At 50.0% G+C, this 22198-nt stretch overlaps 11 protein-coding genes across 11 annotated transcripts; 6 read left to right on the top strand and 5 right to left on the bottom strand.

The window, feature by feature from the left end:
* Nucleotides 1–21: 21 nt before the first annotated feature.
* GL50803_0011165 (Ankyrin repeat protein 1) lies at nucleotides 22–2268 on the bottom strand (the record flags this gene model as incomplete). Its single annotated transcript, XM_001708877.1, has 1 exon — nucleotides 22–2268. The coding sequence occupies one exon, from the start codon at nucleotides 2266–2268 to the stop codon at nucleotides 22–24; it is 2247 nt and encodes a 748-aa protein (XP_001708929.1).
* A 115-nt stretch (nucleotides 2269–2383) lies between these two features.
* Nucleotides 2384–3175, bottom strand: GL50803_0033721 (uncharacterized protein; the record flags this gene model as incomplete). Its single annotated transcript, XM_001708878.1, has 1 exon — nucleotides 2384–3175. One exon carries the CDS (start codon nucleotides 3173–3175, stop codon nucleotides 2384–2386), a length of 792 nt encoding a protein of 263 aa, XP_001708930.1.
* A 499-nt stretch (nucleotides 3176–3674) lies between these two features.
* On the top strand, nucleotides 3675–7382 carry GL50803_0029436 (DNA-directed RNA polymerase subunit B; the record flags this gene model as incomplete). The annotated part of the gene is made up of 1 exon (XM_001708879.1): nucleotides 3675–7382. The coding sequence occupies one exon, from the start codon at nucleotides 3675–3677 to the stop codon at nucleotides 7380–7382; it is 3708 nt and encodes a 1235-aa protein (XP_001708931.1).
* Nucleotides 7383–7427: 45 nt separating this feature from the next.
* Nucleotides 7428–9059, top strand: GL50803_0011170 (uncharacterized protein; the record flags this gene model as incomplete). The annotated part of the gene is made up of 1 exon (XM_001708880.1): nucleotides 7428–9059. The coding sequence occupies one exon, from the start codon at nucleotides 7428–7430 to the stop codon at nucleotides 9057–9059; it is 1632 nt and encodes a 543-aa protein (XP_001708932.1).
* A 44-nt stretch (nucleotides 9060–9103) lies between these two features.
* GL50803_0032041 (uncharacterized protein) lies at nucleotides 9104–9631 on the top strand (the record flags this gene model as incomplete). Its single annotated transcript, XM_038046052.1, has 1 exon — nucleotides 9104–9631. The coding sequence occupies one exon, from the start codon at nucleotides 9104–9106 to the stop codon at nucleotides 9629–9631; it is 528 nt and encodes a 175-aa protein (XP_037902260.1).
* Nucleotides 9632–10181: 550 nt separating this feature from the next.
* GL50803_0011174 (uncharacterized protein) lies at nucleotides 10182–11189 on the top strand (the record flags this gene model as incomplete). The annotated part of the gene is made up of 1 exon (XM_038045647.1): nucleotides 10182–11189. The coding sequence occupies one exon, from the start codon at nucleotides 10182–10184 to the stop codon at nucleotides 11187–11189; it is 1008 nt and encodes a 335-aa protein (XP_037902259.1).
* Nucleotides 11190–11275: 86 nt separating this feature from the next.
* GL50803_0040376 (High cysteine non-variant cyst protein) lies at nucleotides 11276–16105 on the top strand (the record flags this gene model as incomplete). The annotated part of the gene is made up of 1 exon (XM_001708886.1): nucleotides 11276–16105. One exon carries the CDS (start codon nucleotides 11276–11278, stop codon nucleotides 16103–16105), a length of 4830 nt encoding a protein of 1609 aa, XP_001708938.1.
* Nucleotides 16106–16131: 26 nt separating this feature from the next.
* GL50803_0011177 (Kinesin light chain protein) lies at nucleotides 16132–17838 on the bottom strand (the record flags this gene model as incomplete). Its single annotated transcript, XM_001708889.2, has 1 exon — nucleotides 16132–17838. One exon carries the CDS (start codon nucleotides 17836–17838, stop codon nucleotides 16132–16134), a length of 1707 nt encoding a protein of 568 aa, XP_001708941.2.
* Nucleotides 17839–18000: 162 nt separating this feature from the next.
* GL50803_0011178 (Kinase, CAMK CAMK1) lies at nucleotides 18001–19008 on the bottom strand (the record flags this gene model as incomplete). Its single annotated transcript, XM_001708890.1, has 1 exon — nucleotides 18001–19008. One exon carries the CDS (start codon nucleotides 19006–19008, stop codon nucleotides 18001–18003), a length of 1008 nt encoding a protein of 335 aa, XP_001708942.1.
* Nucleotides 19009–19078: 70 nt separating this feature from the next.
* Nucleotides 19079–21244, top strand: GL50803_00137704 (uncharacterized protein; the record flags this gene model as incomplete). Its single annotated transcript, XM_038045728.1, has 1 exon — nucleotides 19079–21244. The coding sequence occupies one exon, from the start codon at nucleotides 19079–19081 to the stop codon at nucleotides 21242–21244; it is 2166 nt and encodes a 721-aa protein (XP_037902258.1).
* An 84-nt stretch (nucleotides 21245–21328) lies between these two features.
* On the bottom strand, nucleotides 21329–22159 carry GL50803_0017062 (uncharacterized protein; the record flags this gene model as incomplete). The annotated part of the gene is made up of 1 exon (XM_001708892.1): nucleotides 21329–22159. One exon carries the CDS (start codon nucleotides 22157–22159, stop codon nucleotides 21329–21331), a length of 831 nt encoding a protein of 276 aa, XP_001708944.1.
* Nucleotides 22160–22198: the final 39 nt, after the last annotated feature.

Below are 22198 nucleotides of genomic sequence, written 5' to 3'. Positions count from 1 at the left end.
CCCCTGTGACCCTCACCCTCTCTATTTACTGAAGCAGTCCTTGTAATGCTTAAGCTCAATTGCAATGGCTTGTCTGCCGTATTCCCGAGCATGCCAGACCGCGTCGTGGCCCTCATTATCAACCATAAAGATCTCCTGCGAACACAGCAGCTTGCAGCATTCCAGGTGGCCATTCTGTGCAGCTAACATAAGCGCCGTCATGCCCTCCACGTTCTGGTATCCTGCTTCGAACTCTAAGAGAATTGAAACCACAAGCTCGTGACCGTTGTTTGCCGCAAGCATCAATGCAGTCATTCCGTCGTGTCGTGTGAGCTTCGCCTCGGCATACATAAGGGTCTTGCAGACGGTCATGTAGCCATACTGAGCCGCGTACATCAAGGCGGACATCCCATCTCTATCTTGCTTTCCACTTTCCTTCAGAAACAGGAGCGTTACGCAGGATACATGGTTCCGTTCTGCCGCGTACATCAGCGCTGTTTTACCAAACTTGTTGACATACCCCACTTGCGTATGTCTCAGCTGATCGACGAGCATCAAGTCACCGTTAAGCGCGGCAAGCATGAGCTCCGTTTCATCCATCGCATTAGTCTTGCTCGGGGGCATATGTCTTTGCCGGTCCACCGTGGAGCCCGACCGGCCCGTGCGGGATTGATTCCTAGACTGTGTTCTGGACTGGGCTCTTGAGGTAGAGGTAGATCCATGTGCCTTGGTTGCTCCTGTGGCCGTACCTGTAACTGAGCCAGAACGACGCAGAGTGTTGCTCCCCGCACGTGTTTGTGAACTCGATAGGGCTGTTCTGGTGCGAGATGTCGAACGGGATGGAGAGTCGCCATATCTGCGGGAAATATGTGTGGAGTATGGAGCAGATCCCGGCTCGCAGTTCAGTACAGTGTCACTTGGCATAGACCGAACCCGGCCCGAATTACTCAGAGATCTCCTGAGCGTATCTGCAGTAGAGCTACTGGACAGCTTTGTCGTCCCTGATACGACATTCGAGACGTCTATTCCCAGGGTTCTGAGGGTCTTGTAGTCATTTGCCAGCTCGATAGTTGCTGCGTCTTCGATGACTTGTTGTCGTTGAGACGGAGACAGACACTTCAGGTGCCTTTCAGTGAATCCTCCTGTCAATTGCATCGACGAGTTCCCCCTGGAAGTCCCCAGCTTGGAAGTAGTTGCTTGCCGCGACGGAGTTGCCGTGGCCGAATGGCTGAAGTCCAATTGGTTTTCGATCTGAGAATGCGATGGGTCGACAGTATTATTTGTCCCCACGTAGCGATCCGGGTTAGCCTCGCGTTCGATGGCCATGGCGTGCTCTATCGACCCCTGGTAGTGCCGCTCCTGAAGTTCTTCCAGGGCTCGGATCTTCTTCTTGAGGATAACGTTATCATTCTGGGCAACATCAAGTCTGTGTCTAAGCTCTGACACCGTCTGATCCCTATCGATTAGCAAGGAAACAAGAGCGGTGATGTTCTTTTCGCAGTTTAGACAGTTTGTGTTGTAAATTGCATAGGGGGACATGCTGTGCCCTTTCCCCATGCCCTCTATCTGCTCTGGGTCTAGCTCTGGAGGCACAACTGGTGCAACAATTCGTGCGCTGTGAGCGTGTAGTTGATTCGCAGTGACGTCATTATAATACTGATCACTTCGGGCATTCTCGCAAATATGTCCTGTGCCGCTGAAAATCTGGCGTCCTCCCTGCGTATCGGTGGGCGGCGCCGATGTATTGCGGATGGCATACGCACAGTCTGGAAATCCGTGCTCCTCAGCAATTTGAGCTGCACGATTGATCTGATCTGCCGTGGCCACAGGGAGTCCGTGGCGGATGAGACGCTCCATCATTTCTGTGTAGCCTAGTTCTGCTGCCAGCTCGAGAGGCGTCCTTCCAGCGTCATCGCACTTCTGCGCCAGAAGAGGAGCCAGGTACGGGACAAAATCAATCTTGTTTGACCTCACAACGTGGTGTAGAGGAGACGACCCATCATACCCCGTCGAATTAGCCTCATTCCGCGCCAAAAGCTCGATCCCCATGAACAAGTTGTTGTCTATGGCAATGACAAGCGCCGTTTCCCCCATCTTATTGAACATGCCCCGCTCATAGCCAACCAGGAGCTCCATCATCTGGACATCTTGCGCGCGCGTAGCCAACATAAGTGCGGTCTCTCCGTGACTATTGACCGAGGACGCAAACCTGTCTGCGTAGCGCTCAACAAGCATGTAGTTCCTCTGGTGCACCGCCTCGAACCACTGGCCAGAAGTCGTTATAGACATGGCGTAGAATCCAAGCGGTAGTTTTTTATGAATTCTGCTAATATAATTTACTTAATCAGCGTGGGAAAGTAAGTGCAAACACGTGCACAGCAGCCCTTCTATTGCTGTATGGCTATCAAGCAATAGCCTTCGCTCTGTGGCGGGCTGCTGCGTGGTTTAGGCACATAGACTCTCCGAAGAATGGCTTAAGTGACATAGTAGAAAACCCCAGCTGTGCCTGCGGTCGAGTGGGCGCTGCTGTAGAGCTTCCTCTGCTGTAACTTCTGAAAGCCGTGTCCACACAGCCAGATATTGGGTCACGAGGGGACTCACAAAGGAGCTCCTGGTCTGGAATCTGGTCAATCTCACGAAGAACGGTTGATAGTGCACCTCCTCGCATGCAGCCACCATCTATGGAAGTGCCGGCACCCCTGGTTTGGAGAGACACGTTAAGTTTATCAACATCTTCGTCCTTCAGATGGGAATTGAAGGTAATCAAGGTACATGGGCTCCCATCAAGAGTATATGTTTTGTTCAGGCTAGCCGCTCTCCTTGCACGAATCCTGCTCATGGCCTGGCTTATCTCCTCCCTTGTCATTGAGTTACCATTTGCACGTGGAAGCTCCTGTGGCTTCATCCTCGTGGGCACTTGCTGGGGGCTTTCTTCGAAAAGGAACCGAAGGCTATCTGGAGCCAGAATGCTTGATTGCGGAGATGACTTACTGAGGCTACGGCGCGGACTCAAAGCACGTCTTTGATACCCTATGGCAGATATGTTTAAGTTTTCTGGGGCTCTGTTGTTTAGTCTGGCCGCTATGAATGAGACACCTGTCCTCCCCGTAGTGAGCTCCTCAAGCTCTTTCCTATTCTGATAGGACTGCTTCCAATGGATGTTGGCCTGTAATTGGTCTATAGCTCTGGCTTTCATCTCCTCCTTGGGGTCGCCCGTGCTGCGCGCCGGCGAGGCCCATTCCGCTGCGCGCTGCCCCAATAATGGAGCCACCGATCGACGCTTGGGGGTGGCTAGGTCAGCCTTCCGTTCCCCGAGGGGGGATGTTTTTGTGCACAGGGTGAGTAGAGCAGGGTGTGTTCGGTCAGCTTTTCCTGTGTTGATCAGTGCTGAGATTGCGCTTCAATTTTTTACCAATCCTGTCCTGTGTCGATTGGCGTCTAGACTAAGCAGAGCATAGAGGTATTTACTTTTTAAGGCCATACCATCAAACACATGTCACTGGGAGAGCGAAAGGGTATGTCTGCCCAGACTCGTAGCTCAGCTATCACATCGCATTAAATGAAGTAAGGGGACATAGTGAGTGACGAGGAGTAAAGAAATAGCAATCAGGATAGCCGCCCATAATCTCTCTAGCTCGTTACCAGATTGGTATGGTAGGCCAGAGTTCCAAATCACTGAATTTCAATTAAAACTTATGACGCTCTGCCTTACTGACCTCCCAACCGAGGATATAGATGATTTAAAGATCTGCAACCAGAAGAAAGACCATAAGGACAACCGGTGGCGCCGCAAACTATCTCCAAGACATACTGGATATACGTCGCAGTTCAACGAGAACTTCAACACAGAAGCCGTCAGTGCTCACGTCAACTCATTCAACGATTTCATTGATTCCTTAAATACAACAATCATCAAACACGCACCTGCAATAGTTATTAACCTAAGCACATCCAAGGCTATTAAGGTCGAAATAGTCAATCTAACCATCAAGCCTCCTTCTTTTACACCAGCTTTTGCCCGGGAAACACGCGCCAACTATTGTGGCCCACTACACGTTACCCTCAAGGTGTCGGACGGACCAATGTCCAAGACCGTAGTCATCAATGCCGGAGACGTTCCGGTCATGGTAGGATCAAAGCTTTGCTTGTTGCATGGGAAAACACGGGAAGAAAGGATACGACTCCGCGAGGATGAGCGTGATGCGGGGGGATACTTTATCTCAAATGGTCAAGACAAAGTTGTGCGCCTTTATTTGGACTGTCTGTCTAATACCCCCCTTGCGTTCACCAAATATCGTTCTTTGTCCACGATTTCTGAATTTGCTCCTGCAGGCGTGCACTACAAAGGGGTTCGAGAAGATGGGCACGTCTACTCCACAGTCATACAGGCACGAAAGGATAACTTTCTCAGCGTGAAATTCACAATAGATGGAAGATACATTTATGTGCCTCTCATACTGGTTCTGCGTGCTCTAGTTTCGACAACAGATAAGGAGATTTATTCCACCATCTGTACCATCTGTGCTTCAGCACACCCCAAAGAAGATGGATATGTCTCCCTTCGGGTTGAAGCTATGCTGCGAGACTTTCACAAATATCGCATTTTCTCCCACAAAGCCTGCAAGCAGTTACTTGGCGGTAAGTTCAGGATGATCCTTTCCTTGTTAGATAGGTATGACTTGACAGATGTGGACTGCTGTGACCTATTATTCGAGCAGTACCTTCTGATAAACATCCCCAAGGAAGACACCAGAGCCAAGTTTAATATGATGTGCCTCATGGCCCGCAAATGCCTGCTGCTCTTTGGTAGCTTTATAAAGCCAGACAGTCCAGACCTGCTGTCTTCGCAAGAGGCTCTTACTCCTGGCGCCTTTTTCAAGGCAGAGGTCACGTCTACCCTCATCAAAATCATGCGTCTTGTCTCTCGAAACGCCACCTCCACCGGAGCCATTGGCAGCTATGAGCTCTCAAACTCTTGGATTTCTCATTACATAGCCTCTCCCAAACTTTGGAGGCCCTTGTCTAGTGGCCTGCGATCTCTTGCCGGACCGGGAGTGATGCGCGCATACAAGGGCCACGACTACTCTAATATGAGTGGCCTCTCGGTCCTTGCAGATAGGATAAACTACGTCCGCTTCCTGGCGCATTTTCGTTGCATAAACCGAGGAAACGCCTTTGCGACTCACAAAATCACTAGCATTAGAAAACTGTACCCAGAGTCCTACGGCTTCCAGTGTGCTGTCCACACCCCGGATGGTGCGCCATGTGGAATACTCACGCATCTTTGCTATAAGGCCACGGTCCTCAGCTCCACCCCAACCACCGATCAAATTGCAAATCTATTCATATTATTGGCACAATTTGGGCTTTCCCCCTCTCTTTCTGATATCTACAGCCTTTGTGTGGTGCTCAATGGCACTATTCTAGGCTATTTAGATACGAATGAACGTGCAATTCAGCTTGTCGCGTGCATTCGCGCAGCAAAGGTAAAGTCTATTATTTTCCCGTACACCGAAGTCGTTTTTATAGAGAAGGGCAATAAAGATCATCTCTTTCCGGGAATCTATATGAACACATCCATGGGACGATTCTATCGCCCTGTCCACTCACTGACTAATAATTCACCAGAGTATATTACTCCTCTTGAGCAGATATTCCTTCAGATAGCCATCTATGGCGACGACGTGCGCCTGGGGGTGACTACGCATCAAGAAATTACCCCAACCTCCCTTCTCTCCATTCTTGGGCTTCTGGTGCCATTCTCGGACCACAATCAGTCCCCCAGGAACATGTATGAGTGCCAAATGCTCAAGCAAACGATGGGAATCCCGTGCCGCAATCTTGCATATAAATATGATACAAAGTCCTATCTCCTTACAACTCCCCAGAAGCCTCTTGTGCGGAACGCAATCATACATGATATTGGTGGCTTCGATACCCACCCAACAGGCACGAACCTAGTGGTGGCAGTCTCGGCGTATACCTCATACGATATGGAGGACGCAGCACTGATCAACAAGGCCTCGCTGGAGCGAGGTCTTTTTCACGGAACCGTTTATTCGGTTCACGACATAGATTGCTACGACGACAAGCTAATGAGATACATGCGAACCGTAGCCACTGCCGTGCCCTACCTCAAGCGCAGCCCAGACTATATTGTGACTCACATGGATGAGAACTACGACACAGAGCTAGACGAGGACGGGCTTCCTCCCGTTGGGGCATACCTGTCGCATGGCAGTGTATTCTACCAAACGTATGACCCAACTAAGCAGTGCTACTCAACCAAGCTGTACCATCACGAACCGGGGTTTGTGGAGAAGGTCATCGTTATTCATAAAAGCGCTGCGAAAGGAGAGTATTGGACCGATAACGATATTGCTACAAAGAAGAAACGGGACTCTTCGTTTCCAGCTGGAGACTCCAACTCATCCAACCTTGATAATGATGCTTCGGATGATGAGATAAGTAACCAGCCAGGTAGCGGTTCCGAATCAAATGAAGATAACCAAACAGCAACGCCGCGGTCACACGCAAGCAAGGCGGAGAGAAAGTCCTCTAGACAGTTGCAGACCCGTGCTCGAACTGAGAGCTCATCTCTACACTTTATTCAGCGCGTGCGCATAGTCATTCGGCACGACAGAACTCCTGTTGTGGGAGACAAGGTTGCAAGCCGACATGGCCAGAAAGGAATCATGGGGATACGGTGGCGGCAAACCGACATGCCCTTTACCTCCAGCGGTATAGTTCCCGACCTCATCATTAACCCCCACGCTTTTCCATCCAGAATGACAGTCGGAATGCTTATAGAGTCACTTGCCTCCAAGATAGGCGTGCACTACGCTGACTTTGTTGATTCTTCGCCTTTTCAGTGGAGTGACGAGCGTCGCGCTATAGATGTCTTTGGTGAGCAACTTCTCAAAACAGGCCAATTTAATAGGTACGGGTCGGAGGTCATGTACAGCGCCATAACTGGGGACCCAATGCCAGCCGACATTTTCATTGGCGTTGTCTACTATCAGCGTCTACGACACATGGTGTCAGACAAGTACCAGGTTCGCGCAGAAGGCCCCTCCGACAAGATCACAAAGCAGCCCATCAAGGGGCGTAAGAGGGGTGGCGGCCTGCGCTTCGGAGAAATGGAGCGAGATGCTTTGTTGGCCCACGGAGCTATGGCGAGCCTTAGGGGTAGACTCTGCACAGAGAGTGACGCCACGGAGCACGTTGTCTGCGCTGCATGTGGAAGTCTGCTTGGAATGCAGCTGGGCGGAAGTGTCTGCCGAGAATGTAAGGCTACAGGCCACGGGCGGCTCATACAAATACCCATGGTGCTGCTCGTTCTTGCCAATGACCTCGCAGCGATGGGTGTGAGAATGCGCTTCAATGTATCTCTAGTTGAGTAGGCATCTACTAACTATCAATTTGTTCGTCCAAAATCAAAAAAGTGAATGGGTGTCTCCTGGGTTCTCCTGGGGCTTGCTCTGGGGGCTGCAGCCATCGTGCTGGCCATGTCAATTTACATATTGCTTTACTGGTCGAGGCCTAGCGACAAATGGGTCGAGTTGCCGTCTCGGATTTTAGTTGTCTTCTCTCTTTTCTTCCTGTTCATGCTCCCTGTCATGATCCCCCTTGATCGGGCGAATAGTTCAACGTTCAATGCTACGTCTCCAGTTGGGATAAATCCGACCATCATGTCATATATTTGGGTCGGATTGATGCTCTTCGCAATTTTTTTGGCAACATTTCTCCTCCCTCTCTGCTACTTCTACATCTCTTCTCGTAATGCCGGAGAAACGATAGGAAGGTCGTTGCTTGGGGGCCTCTGGAAGGCCGCAGTCATCATCGCGAGCACGCTGCTCTTGTCTGCATTTCTGTGGTGGCTACTGGAAGTAAGGAACACCTGCCCAAAGCAGACGACAAATGCCCTGGCTGCACCAGAGAGGATTCTGAAAGCGTCCACATCTTCGACCATGCCTATCTACATTTACTTCATTGTTTTTGCTTGCTTCCTCGGTAGCATAATTTTCGTTTTGTTCTTATCCGTCGGGCTATTTATTTATCCCGTATCATACATCATTAGGTTTATCAAACGGCCTCATAGCATGAACAAGGACGAGCTCCTCACGTTCAAGCAGCGCTACAAGCAGAGGTCACTCAATCTTTTGAAGGAGTACGACAGAATATATGAACTACTGATCAAAGAGTACAGCCGAGACCACGTTGAAAGGATGATAAAGAGAAACGAAAGAAGCGCCCTGTTCAGCAGGTCATCTTTAAGGAAAGAGGCACGTAATTTCGAGAAGCTTGAGCGAGACCTCGAGGAGATGGAGAGGGAGTACACTGACACTCTCGCCATGAATATCAAGGAGACAGCTAATCCACTCAAGTACTATTTACTACTGGTACTTGGAATATTTTTCTTAATAGTTTCTGTGCTCTGGTACATCCAGATAATAGCGGCCGCGCTACCTAAGCCCTTTTACATTTTAGACAAAGCATTCGCAGCCATGGACAGTGCCTTGCCTTTCCCCATCCTGTCGATAATCTTTTACAGTAGCCTCGCCATTTATATCTTGTTCTGTTTTGTTAACGGGGTGACAATCCTGGGACTCAAGTTTGTGTTTTTCATGAAGATCTACCCTATGGAGCGGAACAACACGCCCCTTGTGGGCTTTGTATTTAATTCTATGATGATGTGTGTAGGTGCGCTCCCGTCTCTCCTGTTTCTTATCGTGATGATGAGCGAATATACTAATGCGTCTGGTGTGTACAAACTCTTCAAGGACACAGTTGCCAATGCATGCAAATTCGATGCTTGGTTTCTGAACATGTACTGGGCTATAGTCGCACTATCTCCGGTTGCAGTAGCCCTCTGGGTGACATATGTATTTGTTCAGTGCAAGCGCTGCAAGATTCGTAAGCGGACTAGTGAGGATGACAGCAAGAAGAGTAAGAAGGGTACGAAGGAGTCGAAGGGCCTCATGAGCGTATTCGGGCCCAAGGAAAGTGGAACAGGCATCCCTACAAAGGGAGCCATGGTGATGAACGTTGCAAAGAACATGATTGGACTGAACGACTGATCCGTGGTCACCCCTCCTCCTGCCTTTTGTGCTGTCTTGTGAATATGTTATTAGATTCACTGGCTTTGTCTCCGACGCCTCCGTCCCCACGAGCCCCGCGGCTACCTCCAGCAGAGATAGGCCGCATGGTTTCAGCCCTCCCGCTCTGTCTGAAGCGTCCGACGAGGAACTATGTGAGTTCAAATATTGCATCTGCTGTTCAGTGGGGTCGCCGCGAGCTCAATAGAGATCTCCTCCAGAGCCCTCCCGTTGCGGACATGTATGCAAGTATGCCCTACTGCAGTCTCCGTAGGGCTGCTCTGCACCCTTGTTCCTCTCGAGCACGAGTGCAGCCTTTTAGATCGTCAACCTCCCCGTCTTCGCGCCTCACATCGTCACTTTTTGATGGGAACCAAAATGCAGACGCCATACGAACCCAAGCACGTATTCAGCATGCCTTGAATAATCTTGTCGATGATATTCCTCCTGAAGGTCGTGCAATTAGCAATGACTTGCTTCTCAGTCTTCATAGCTCCCTGTCCAACTCTGGTATCAACCCGCGCAATGGCGCTGGAGAACCTCACCAGTCATAGAATTAGAAATCTGACTTAGCCTCCCTTTATCTACCTACGGGTTGTAAACTACAGTGTCTTCGATACATCAGTTGTTCTTCCCATACTATCTCTATGTCCCCGTGACCGCTTAAAGATAATTTACACATGCCCGAGGAGCACTATCTTGCTCCCATCATTCGAGCATTTTTGACGACGCAGGCTGGAATACAGCTGCTGAAGGAACCAGTTGACCAACCCATAGACTCGCAGCGCAAAAGCTCTCGCAATTTCTTAGAAAGCTCTGAAGCTAAGCATGAGACTCTGCGACTCAAGTCCAGCTATTCAAGCCCCTGTCCACCCGCATCTAGATCTGTAAAGTCCCCGCATCCAAATCAGAACATGTCAAGATGCAGAAGAACACCCACCAATGGGTCAACGCCACGTGCAGATAGGCCCAATCTGTCCCAAATCCAGGATAATAGTAGCTCCCCTGCGTTTACTGCGTTTGCTCCTCTTTCACTCCAATCATGCAGGGATTCAGCAAAGGCAAAACCTTCCTGGCTCAACAAAAATCGAGTTCTAAAAAACGATGCCTGCTCGGCGAGCTTCGCCGCGGCCAAGAACTCGGCAGCTCCAGGCAGAGGCGCAGGCACCTCAAGCTACTCCCGAGGGTGCAGGTCCCAGAAGTTCTCTTCCCTCCAAGAGGACCAGGCCTCACACAACACGCCCCCGGTGCACAAAGATAGTCGCCTCGCGAGACTTTGAGGCGGTGCCTGGCCCTGCAGGGCACCCTAGATATGAATACACAACAAATATAAAGTTCTTGCCGCCATCTTACTTTCAGTATAAATACAGGTCAGCGACACGTCAAGGATCTGCCACTCCTTCAGTCCATCACTTGGCAGAGCATTCTCCGCCAGCTTCTCCACGGCGCTCGGCCAAGTCTACCAAGCAACAGCGGACAAAAGCAGTGAATGTAGAGCCGAAGCTGTCCCTCAGGCAAGATAAGGATGATCAGAATGAGCTGGAGCTGAGACAGAAATGTACAGGGGCGCAGTTTTCGGATAATCTTGTCCCAGCCTTAATTCCAGCGGATACAACTTCGCCACAAGAAATCTTGCATGACAATAGTCCATATAGGTCTCTAGATCCGGTCGTTCCCCAAGGGTCTCCTTCTAGCACTACTTCAAAAGGGATGCGGCTTCGTGCAGATTGCGGGCTTCTTCAGAGCTCCAACATGATTTTCGAGCCGTGCCCATCGAATCCAGTCAACTGCAAACAAGGACCTCTCCTGTCTTCTCTCCTTGCAAAAGGCACACTAGATAATCTACAGTCCCTTAGCCTCACTGCAGTAGAAAACCCCTCCCTTGCCACCCTTGCCAGGCGCCAAGCCCGTCATGCCCGTGTAGCTTGGGATGAAGAACCTGAGAGAGATGATGAGAAGAACCCTTCTCCCTTTTCCAGTATTGTCCAGTTTCCTCCGCCGGTTATCCAGCCAACTATTCCCGCTGCACGGCGAGCACGGTCGGCAGAAACTCTCACCGTGTCACAGGATGTGGACGATTCCTTGTTAGACTTCATGTTTGTAGACCTCTAGCGTGATGTCGATAGTACAGCAGATATCTACAAGTGTACAGGATAGGAGATGGAGCCTTTTCTGCAGTAGATGCCCACAAAACAAAAATGCACACATGGATTCTTACTCTCCTAATGTGCACGTGTAGCAACCGTCACCATTATCTGCACAACAGTAACCATTACTTGAAGGGCGGCGCCTTGTGCCGTTTGGCAGCTAAGGCCGGCACTGCAGAGCGCATTCTATTCAGTGATGTGTCAGACTGTCCTGAGAACTGTACATCATGTACAGACCCGTATATCTGTGAAGTCTGTGACCACGGGTACACCCTTACCAATAGAGGACGGTGTGTCGACCTTTGCATTGAAGGAGACTCGGAGACAAATTGTGCTGTTGGTCACTGCACTGTGTTTGATGACACTCTATGCTCAAAGTGCGCACACGAGGGAGACGTGCCGGCAGCCGGGGTATGTAACACCGGGGTTACAACGTGCGTTAAAGACAGTCACGGAATCTGCATATCTTGCGAATCAGGACACCTACTTTATCGAGGAGGCTGTTACCCTAGCAAGAGTGCTTTAGCCCAGTCTATATGTGCTACCGATAACCAGATAGTTGTCGAAGGCATGCTTTACTGTAGCCTATGCAATGACGAGAACGAGGCCCCAATCAATGGACATTGCACTGACGAGCATTCCTCGTACTGTGATGCAGAGAGTGGCCAATGCATCAACTGTGTTGCCGATGGATACTTTTTGTTCAATGGTGGCTGCTACAACGCCAACGAACATCCGGGATCAGCCATTTGTGCAGAGGTTCGTGATGGTGAATGCACAGAATGCGGAAGTCATTATCCTGTGACTGACGGCGTATGCACATATTGTCCCGTGGATCATTGCTTGCTCTGTGAGAACGAGTCCTGCACACAGTGCCAACAAGGCTATGTCCTACGAAGCAGTGGGAGGTGTGTTAAGCTATGCTCAGAAGGAAACGGGCTTCAGAGCTGTGCAATAGGCCACTGTACAGCTTTTGAGGGAACGTTGTGCACCAAGTGTGCCTATGAAGAAGACGTCCCCGTAGCAGGCATATGCACATCAGGCCTAACAACCTGTCAGAAAAACTTTTCCCAGATTTGCATCAGCTGCGAGGGAGAGCATCTACTTTATAGTGGCGGATGCTACGCAACGACAGGATCTTATGGACTCCAGATCTGTTCCATAGAAAATCAAATCGCTATAGGGGGTAAGGTATACTGTAGCAAGTGTAACCAAAAGAAGGAGGCCCCCCTCAACGGAGAGTGCACAGAGGCAGCGGCCGACCATTGTGATGTACGCGATGGAGCGTGCACAGGCTGCAAGACTACAGGTTATTTCCTATTTCAAGGAGGCTGCTATACGCTGGCTAGTATCCCTGGGAATATCATTTGTGCAGAAGTTTCTGGGACAACATGTATTAAGTGCAGAGACGGGTACGGAATTCACGAAGGTGAATGCTCTCCATGTACAATAGCACATTGCTTAGATTGTAAGAGTGATGTCGCTACCTGCAACGCGTGTGATCCTAAGTACTTCTTTACCGGGACAGCTTGTGTAGCTTGTGAGGGAGAGCACTGTGCAGCGTGTCGAGATAACATGTGCGTAGACTGCACTGACAAAACAGAGTGTAACGCCTGCGCAATTCCAAACTGTGTCCTTTGTGATCCTGCCCTGACTGAGTGCCTTGCTTGTCAGGAGGCGTACGAGCCTGATGAGGACGGATTCTGTACCCCGTTGCCAGCCAGCGAGTGCCCCCTGTCTTGTCTCTGTGCCGATCAAGATGTTCCTGCTCTGTGTACCAGCTGTAAGCCGGGCTTTATAGCGGCAGGAGTTGTCTCAGGGGATACTTGCTTATCGTGTGCGCTAGAGGTGGAGCATTGTGGCTTATGCTCATACATTCCTGAGTCTGACAGCATTGTCTGTGAGGAGTGTCTGGATGGATATAGGATGGATGATGGGCTGTGTGAGCCCTGTGGTAATGGCTGCAAGTCGTGCCCACATAGGGCCAATAAGTGTGCAGAGTGCTTTGCTGAAACACCGTACTTTAATCCTGCCTTAACAGAATGTCTTTCTGCTTGTCCGCCTAATTCCGTTGCAGCTACAAATAAGAAGTGCTCATGTATTCACGGGTATTACTCAACGCTACAGGGATGTGAGAAATGTGACGAATCATGCGACACGTGTTCTGGAGGAGAGATTGACAAGTGTGTAACATGCAGATCCGGGTTTTTCCTCGCCAGTGGTAGCTGGAAAGGTCAGTGTATACCTTGTGACTTGAGCAGCTTTTCCGATGGATCGGTCATTGGAGTTGAGCACTGCATCGATTGCAGAGGGGTGCAGGAAAACGGTGACCTTATTGTGGTGTGCAAAGAATGTGATTTAGGATACACGTTAAAGGGGGAAGTTTGCGTCTTAGACGACTCTGGACACGAAGATTGTCCCTCTAATTGCATCTGCACAGATGTGTCTCCCACGTGTGTTAGCTGTCAGAGGGGATACTTTACATTATCTACGCCCTCAGCAGAGAATTGCGTGCGGTGTAGCTCTGCCATCTCTGGTTGTAAAACGTGCACAGTGGAAGGTTCGTCCTTGCGTCGAAGCACGTCAAAGGTCACTTGTACCCTGTGCGACGATGGGAAAGGCTTGGTAGAGGGAACGTGCCATAGCTGCCATGTGACCTGCAAGACGTGCAACGGTGATCCCGAGCTCTGCAGCACGTGCTATAATCCAGCATACAAGCTGAGCCTTCGGAGTGATCAATGTGTTCCCGAATGTCCCGAGTTTTCAGAGGAGCAAAATGGACGTTGTGTCTGTCTCCTGGGGTACAGCATTTCGTTCAATGGCCTGACATGCGTTAAGGACAGCTCTGCTTGTCCCTCTATTTGTACATGTGCGGTTGGAAATATTTGTTCGGGGTGCGCGGATGGATACTTCACATTCGATCCATCTAGAACTGACGCGGCACGTTGCGAGCCATGTAGTGGAGATTTCTGCTCTTCTTGCGGACGCGTACCCAATGATGCTACTTTCTTCGGTCATACTTTCAGTCCTGGTAGACGGTATGCATATAGACGATCTCTCGAATCGGTTAATATATGCATCGAGTGTGCTGATAAACAGGGCTGCAGCGCCTGCTCAATCGAGGGTTGTAACAGGTGCAGCGCGTCTGAGCACACAAAGTGTACCGAGTGCATGCCAGACTACCAGCTGTCTCAAGATAAGAAATCATGCATAGCTCTTGTTCCTATCTGTCCTCTCGGGTGTACATGTGTTCCTGGAACAAGTACTTGCAATGGATGTGCGGACGGATACTTTGAGGTAGACCCCACCGATGAAGCGAGTGGACGCTGCATGCGTTGCAGCATTCCTACCCGTTATATTCCGACGCGCATTTCCGGAGCGAGGCGCTTAGAAAGGCTACTATCTATAAGAAGAAAAAGGACAGATTCAATCAGCTTGCAAATTGTTAGGGACGCCTCCTGGAATGGAGTAGCTGGCTGTGCTATGTGCACAACGCCATCAAGCCCCGGACCTGCTATTTGTACTCAGTGCGTCCAGGGAAAGCATCTGCTGGTCTCCGGGGAATCAACGCAATGTTTGGACGCATGCCCGGATGGGATGGGATCTATCAACAATGTGTGCTTCAACTGCAATGATGAGAACTGTTTGCGTTGCGACGAAAATCTAGACTCATGTGTGGAATGTCGACCAGGCGCGTCTCCTACGTTAACTCCAGACACAGAGCTTGTGGTTTGCGAGACGGTCTGCCCTCTTGGTTGTGTCTGTGAGGATGCTGAGGACTCTAGTATCTGCACTGGGTGCCAAAGCGGATATTATGAAGTATCTGTACTTGCCAGATTTATCATGCGTCTCCGTAAAACCGACGTGCACTGTAAGAAGTGTCTAGCAAACTGCATGACATGCACTGATGAAAGTACGTGCTTGGTATGCGCTGACGGATACATTCTCCACCAGACTGATGCGTCTTGTGTTGAAAAATGCGACCAAGGGTACTACAACAAGCAAGGACAGTGTGCTCCGTGCACCGGCGAACACTGCACAAGCTGTACAAACGAAACAACCTGCACCTCATGCACAGACTCCTCATTTCTTTCTAACGGCGAGTGTGTAACGTGCAGTACCTCTTGTAAGACCTGCGGAGGGGGTACAGAGAACGACTGCCTGACTTGCCCAACTGGTACCGTTCACTCTACTGGTACAGGTCTTGGCTCGTGCTTGCAAGAATGCTCAGCGACCGCAGCAGGTAATTGTGCAGTTTGTAATGCAATTATTGATGGCACGCGCTATTGTTCCAAGTGCACGCCTGGAGAAGCACCCATCAATGGGCGATGCGAGCCAGTTTCTGCCGCACGCAATGTGATGTGCATAACATCCGGCGATGGCACATGCGAATCGTGTTCAGGAGGTCTCTTTCTCTTCAATGGAGGGTGCTATGCAACGTCTCGATACCCTGGATCAGCTGTGTGCACCTCCTCGTCGGACGGGCTTTGCACAAATTGCGCAGACGGCTTTACAAATACCAATGGCATATGCTCCAACTGTGTGCTCGGCTGCAGCTCATGTAGCAGCACAGCCGCTTCTGCTTGTACTTCTTGTACCGAGGGATTCTTCCCTGCCTTTAGTGGCTCTCAGGGCGTTTGCAAGCGGTGTGACGATACAACCATTACAGATGGCTACCAGGGCGTTCAGGGTTGTCGCATTTGTATAGCCCCTCAACAGGCTGGGATCGCCCTTTGCCTAGACTCGAGTGAAGCGGGCAATAAATCGTCTCTTTCTGCCGGCGCGATCACGGGGATAGCAATTGCCGTTATCGCCGTAATTGGCTGCGCTGTGGGTGTACTCGTATGGTTCTTGTGCTGTCGTAGGAGCAAAGCTGTGTAACTGCCATGATAACCAGATTGGCTAGATCACCAGTTTCTTCGCCGTCTCTTCAACTCCGTCATACTCTTGCGAACTTCTATAGTTTCGGGTGCATTGGGTCCATATGCTTCCATGCACCCCTTTAGCGCCCTATCATAGAATGCTTGTGCCTCCTCGAAACTAGATCTTTCTTCGCCTGCTATCTGCCTGACCATGTTCCCGGTTGTTGGCCCGACGCTTCGAGGACCCAGGCTCGCACTACCTGAAGCGGTCATCCCCGTGACTGTGCTCGCTAGTTCTATGCAGATTTGCTCGTAGGTCTTGGCGATTGCTAGATATAATCTAATGGTGAGTGGATGCACAGGACCGAAGACGGCCTCACGGATGGCTTTTACATGGGTAAAGTAAATAAGGGCGTTCCGGAAGGATCTCTGAGTATAGTAGACCCCACCAATATTGATCTTTACGGTTGCAACGTACGCATGACTGCGACCATAGGTCTCTTCGAAAATGTTAAGGGCTCTTTCATAAAGCACCAGACACTCTTTGTATCGCGCTTGATGCCGAAAAATGTTACCCAGTGAGACGCAAACCGATGCTGTCCGCGGCGAGCGCTCTCCATATTGCTTTTCGTAGCGACTAGCTAGCTTGTCTAGCAACAAAAGGGCATCTTTTGGGGAGCCAGAGGCCTGCAGGGCTGAGGCTAACGCTTGCTCTGCATCTGCCTTAATAACTGGGTTTGTGATATGGATAATAGCTGTGCGATAGTGCTGGACGGCCGTCTCGCTATCCCCCGACAGATATGCGACATCTCCCTTAATAAACCAGTAATTTCCGTCAGTTGCCATGCTGCTCACGGACCCAACTCTCTCTAAGAGCAAACTGCACTCACTCATGTTCCCTATGATAAGCTGTGTCTGCGCAAGGCTCAGAAGTTCACGACAATAATCAGCAGACCCTTCGCCATAGAATATCTTGCACATGCTTGCGGCCTTCGCAAGAAAGTCGACAGCATCTGAAGGTCTACCCTCGCAGTTCAGTGCTACGGCAATGTTGTGGTAAAGCGAGGGCAGGCCAGCCCAGGTAGGGTTGTCCGTGAGGATCTTTTCACACACTGCAACGAGACTGACCACAGCATCGGTTGTATCTCCCGATAGCAGCCGGGTGGAAATTTCGTGAGCCGTCGTCAGCGCTGCTTCGCACTCGGCGCCAGCGGACATCTGGATGTTTCTGGCCTCTGCAAGGGCAATGAATGCATCCTTGAAGTCGTTCATCCCAGCTGCTGCATGGGCATACATAAGAAGCGCCCGCGCCAACTGTAAGTTGTTCCTCGTGATGTCGTCTGCAGTTTGCTGAGCTGCACGTATGTAAGTTATAAGTCGTTTGGCTGCCTTCAGTGCGGTCGCATAATTCCCCATTGCAAGCTCTAGGTGGACAGAGTCGAATATGTGCGTTATGTTAAAAGGATGCTCTTCGGAAAGGAGAGCAAGAAGCGGCGGGATGTGCTTTTCGAGTCCCTCACGAGCCTGCTGGAAGAGCCCCAGCCGTAGCTCCGCTTCTATTCTCATGAGAAAGAAGAGAATCTGATCTTCTGCGTGCTGCGTACTCTCTGGTTGGCGGTGAATAATCTGTAATACGTCGTGACAGATCTGTAGTGTCCCTTGGAAGTCTCCGTGCAGGAGGTTGCTGTGTGCTTCAACCTTAAGCCGTGTGAGTTGCTCAAGAGAAGAAACGGGGGTATCCAGGCTTGACATGCACCAAAATTCCGTTTTTGAAAGTCTAGAAAACCCAGGAACAACCATCGAAGACTGTTGATGCTATCGTTTACAAGAGTAGATCTACAGTGAAGGCACGAGTAACCCTTGCTTGCATAGCTGAGCATCAAAGCGAAAGCCCGATCAGACATCTTGTTGTGGCTACTGTGGCACATTCTCCCCACTATTAGTAAAGATTGTGGCCGGGATTGGCTCTTGTTCTGTTACAGACATGGTGTGCAATTTCAAAGAGGCGAGATAGCGCTCGAGTTGAGACTGGGTTCCGCTGAGGGGAACTATGTGCGGTAGAGGATCGCAGAGCCAGGGGTGCTGAAGCGCCTTGCGTGCTGTAATGCGCTCAGAAATCGCCGGCTTGAGACACTGAGTAATAAAGTCCTTAGCATTAGCTGAAATACCATTGAAGTTTGCATTCTGAAAGCCCCATTGACCCTTTTCAATGAGAACCAGCAGCTCTCCTGCGTCACGCTCCTCGTAAGGAAGTACGCCGCCAAGGAGAAGATAAGTAGTGACTCCCATGGCGTAGATGTCCGGCTCTGTGGAGTATGGCTGATGGCGCAAGACTTCTGGAGCCATGAATGAGATGTATTCGGGCCTGATCAACGGTTCTCCCCCGTGTAGGTACTGAGATAGCATCACATCCACAAGCTTCACAAGGTATTTCTCATCAAGCTCCCGAGATGGCTGTGGCCCTTCGCTGTCATTGAGGTGGGAAACTATGGGCCTTTGCGAATTGCACGTTATGAGAAGATTCTCGGGCTTAATCCCCAGGTGCGCTATGTGACGCGAGTGTAGGTAGGCTAGAGCTCGACAGATTTGCCTGATGATCTCCCGGGCATCGTCCTCGGAATAGTACTTTTTCCGTATGGCATGAGTGAACACATCGTTTCCTACGCAGAGGTCCATGACAATGTACAGGTTTTCTGCACTCTCATAGATCCCGCGGACGCGATTGATGTTTTCATGGGTGATGGATAGTAGTGTATTTGCCTCTCGCTCCATAAAGTAGGGATCGAGCTTTGTTGAGGCCTTGCAGATGAGCTTAATTGCCACGGGCGTGTTTGTGCGGATTTCTGTTCCATAATAGACCATTCCAACTGCGCTTTCACCTATCTTATGATAGCTGATGTCATAGAGCTCATTGAAACTCATGCAAGGCCTGAACCCACGTGTTTCTGGAGCAAAAATGTGGTTTTTTTGAGTATACAGATTGCAATACTGTATGCAAAGCCTCTTTAAGACCCAGGACTACACATCTGTTCCAGCTTTTTCCCTGCCCAACATTGGACTCAATATCCTCGAGGCCGAAGACAGGGGCATTCAAAAGAAGCAGTCAGGTCTTCCATTCAGACCTTCTCTTCCACAGCGACATGAGTGCACACCCATTCGTAAAGATAGTAAGAGTACAAGGAGACGGTCTGCATCGACAGGCATTCCATCTAAAGGGCAAAGAACCTCCAAGGCCCACTGTAATGTAGCCCCAGCCGATCTCCCCAGCACAACCTCCCTTGCAGATTCACATGATGTTGCACTAACTTACGACGAGGCGGACACGTTATCTTGGATGCTAGGTGTACTGAGGAAAGGTACTGACCCGTGGGCACGCGCATTCAGTGCACAGATCCCTGAGCTTCTACAGTCAATCGCAGTCTCGCCTACACCCACTGCAGGAGCACCTGCAAAAATAAAGGCCACGATGCAGAACGGGTTTATCTTTGGCAAGCTTGTCGAGCTCTTAGGGTGCACAAGCATTCCAGGCCTTTCAGACCAGCACACTCCGGCCGTGGCCTATAACAATTGGACAAAGGCACTGAGTGTGCTTCGAACCAATGTGCTCGTCTCTCCTGCTCATTTGTTCATAGAAAGAGACTTGGCGCGCGCAGGGCCCGACTTTCTTCGTATGTTTCTTCTTCTGTTGAAGGATCTTAGACAAGCATACAGTAGGCCCACAGCACCTTCCCCAATGAGTCAAGTCGAGGATACTCCTTTGCTGAACCACAGCAGCCGGGTTCCATTCCCCGATAACGCAAGTTTTGCTCCACAGGCTAAAGAAGAGCAACAACAGGACGCCTATCCAGATTGGAAATTATGTGCCCCGCGTTCACACACGTTACAGCAACTACGAAGCGACATGCTCATATCATATCCCATCGAGCATGCACTTTGCAAAACAGAGGTGTCACGATGGCTCGCATGGTTATCTCTAGAGCCTCCTCTGTTTGACCACGACAAGCTTATATCTAATCCGTGGTGCAATGGGTGCAACTTTCACCTTATTCTCGGAAAGATCTACTCTGTCCTGGTTGCTGATACCAAATCGCTAGTTCTTCCAATCCCCAATCCATCCACTTATGAGCACTGCGTACAGAACAACAGCTTTATTCTCCAGTTTGCAGAGCACTGTGGAGTGTCTTGTGCATATAGGATTCTTGCTGACGACTTTACTGAACCGTCCCAATGCGAGAGCACTGTCTGGGCACTCCTCAGCTCTATTGTGCAAAGATTCCCACTCCCTGATACTCTGGCCTTCAAAGAGTTGGACCATCCTGTCTCTGCTGCTCTGCTGCCATACAATCCTCTTCAATTCTCAATGCTTGAGACATCTCTATGCCATTGGATCTTCACACTGGGCTTTCTTGCTGACCCCCCATACAATTGTGACAACATTCCTGCATTCCCAGTCCTTATTCCCCATATAAAAACTGGGTGTCTCTTTCGAGACCTCTCGCTTACTGCTCTTCGTCTGGGAATTTTCACACAAATTCCTTTCAAGGTAAGCTATAACTCTTTGCAGAACCATAGACGAAATCGCGGAGGACACGATCAGTACAATAGTTTTGGATCTTCCAACACGAAGTGCCAACATACGGGGCAAGACGTAGCTCTCGGACTCCAATTATTCGCAACACAAAAGGATACAGAAAAGACACTCTTAGAGGAAGTCTGCCAGGCCCAGTTCCCAGTACAGTTTTTATCAACCCTGACAAAATTCCAGCTAGTGCTTCTCATTGAGGACATCCATCGGTGTTGGGACAAGATTCCCCCTCGGAGTATCTGTCCAGAGCCGTACGCTCCATACGCTCCTCTATCCTTCAAAGTGGACAAGGTGGACATAAATGCACTACTACCCGCTGCTACGGAGAGGAATGGCGCTGAGGCTCATAACACTGAAGAATGTGCCTCGCTCCCCCTGGCCTCTGGAGGCAATTTGTGGAAGATGGAGGCCTCCTTCGTTAGACCACCAGACGAGGTCTTAGTTGATACGCAGCAGATTATTCCAACCCTCTGGTTTCTGCCCGAAATAAGGGGATACCCCATGAATTATAACTCAGAAAACGAAATAGTAGCACTCTTTACACCCCTTTTACAAGTCGTTAAACCACAATAAGCTGAGCGCAAAGAGCGAAGGCGGTCTGTTCTATCGCGACAACTGTAATAATAAGATTTTTAATTTTTAGAACAATCCAAACAATTATTTTAGATTGAGAGTGTAGTTTTGTTGGTACTTTCTGCGAGATGGAAGAAGATAGTGCTCTGATCTCATTGGAGCCTTGATAGTCGTGGACTTGCGAGTGATCGTGCTTACTGCATCCCTATTATCAGACAATATGTCTCTGTCCATCTCACTTCTGCAACGAGTACTGGTAGACATCGGACTGAAGGTCAAACGCTGGATCTCGTTGTACGCTGCCACGCGAGAATTAGAAGGGGAGCGAATGGATACGTTGATGATGGAGTTTTTGCCCCTTTTTGAAGGACTGCGATATTGTGACTGACTCACAGAGCGGCTCAGCCCCAAGTCAGCAGGGGCAGACAACTCGTACGTGTATTCCTGCTGCGAAGACCGCATAGGGGAGGTTATGGTTACAGGTCTGTTTGTAGTTTGGCGCGACGGGGATACTCCACGTATTGGAGACTTGGCGCTCGAACGAGATGGACTCAAGAGATGGCTCTGGGAGTTATTGATCTGAGGGACAAATGGTTTGCGCCTGCTCTCCTCTGGCTCTGGGGGAAGCTGCACGGGGCTGAATATGATGTTTGGCTTGGGCTTTCTCTGTTCTGGAGAGCGTCGAACAGGAGAATTTATCTTTTTATAAACAACTGCGTCCTTATTCTTAGATGGGGGAACGTACTGCGACGTCCCACTGTGGTAGGGAGAATTCCTTCGGACGTTATCCATGTTTTTGTTCATTGTCAAGAAATCCTTGACTACGATTTCTCTGGTGCTCTTCTTTGGCTTGGAAACTGGAAGGTATCTGTCTGTGGCATCGTCATTGCAGGTCAGCGGCCCGCTTCGGTACATTTGCCGGAGCTGTGGTTTGGAGAATTTAAACTTAAAATG

Source organism: Giardia intestinalis, chromosome 5, assembly GCF_000002435.2.
Source record: "Giardia intestinalis strain WB C6 chromosome 5, whole genome shotgun sequence".
Classification (NCBI taxonomy): domain Eukaryota; phylum Fornicata; order Diplomonadida; family Hexamitidae; genus Giardia; species Giardia duodenalis.
This window is presented reverse-complemented; position numbering and strand designations above follow the sequence as displayed.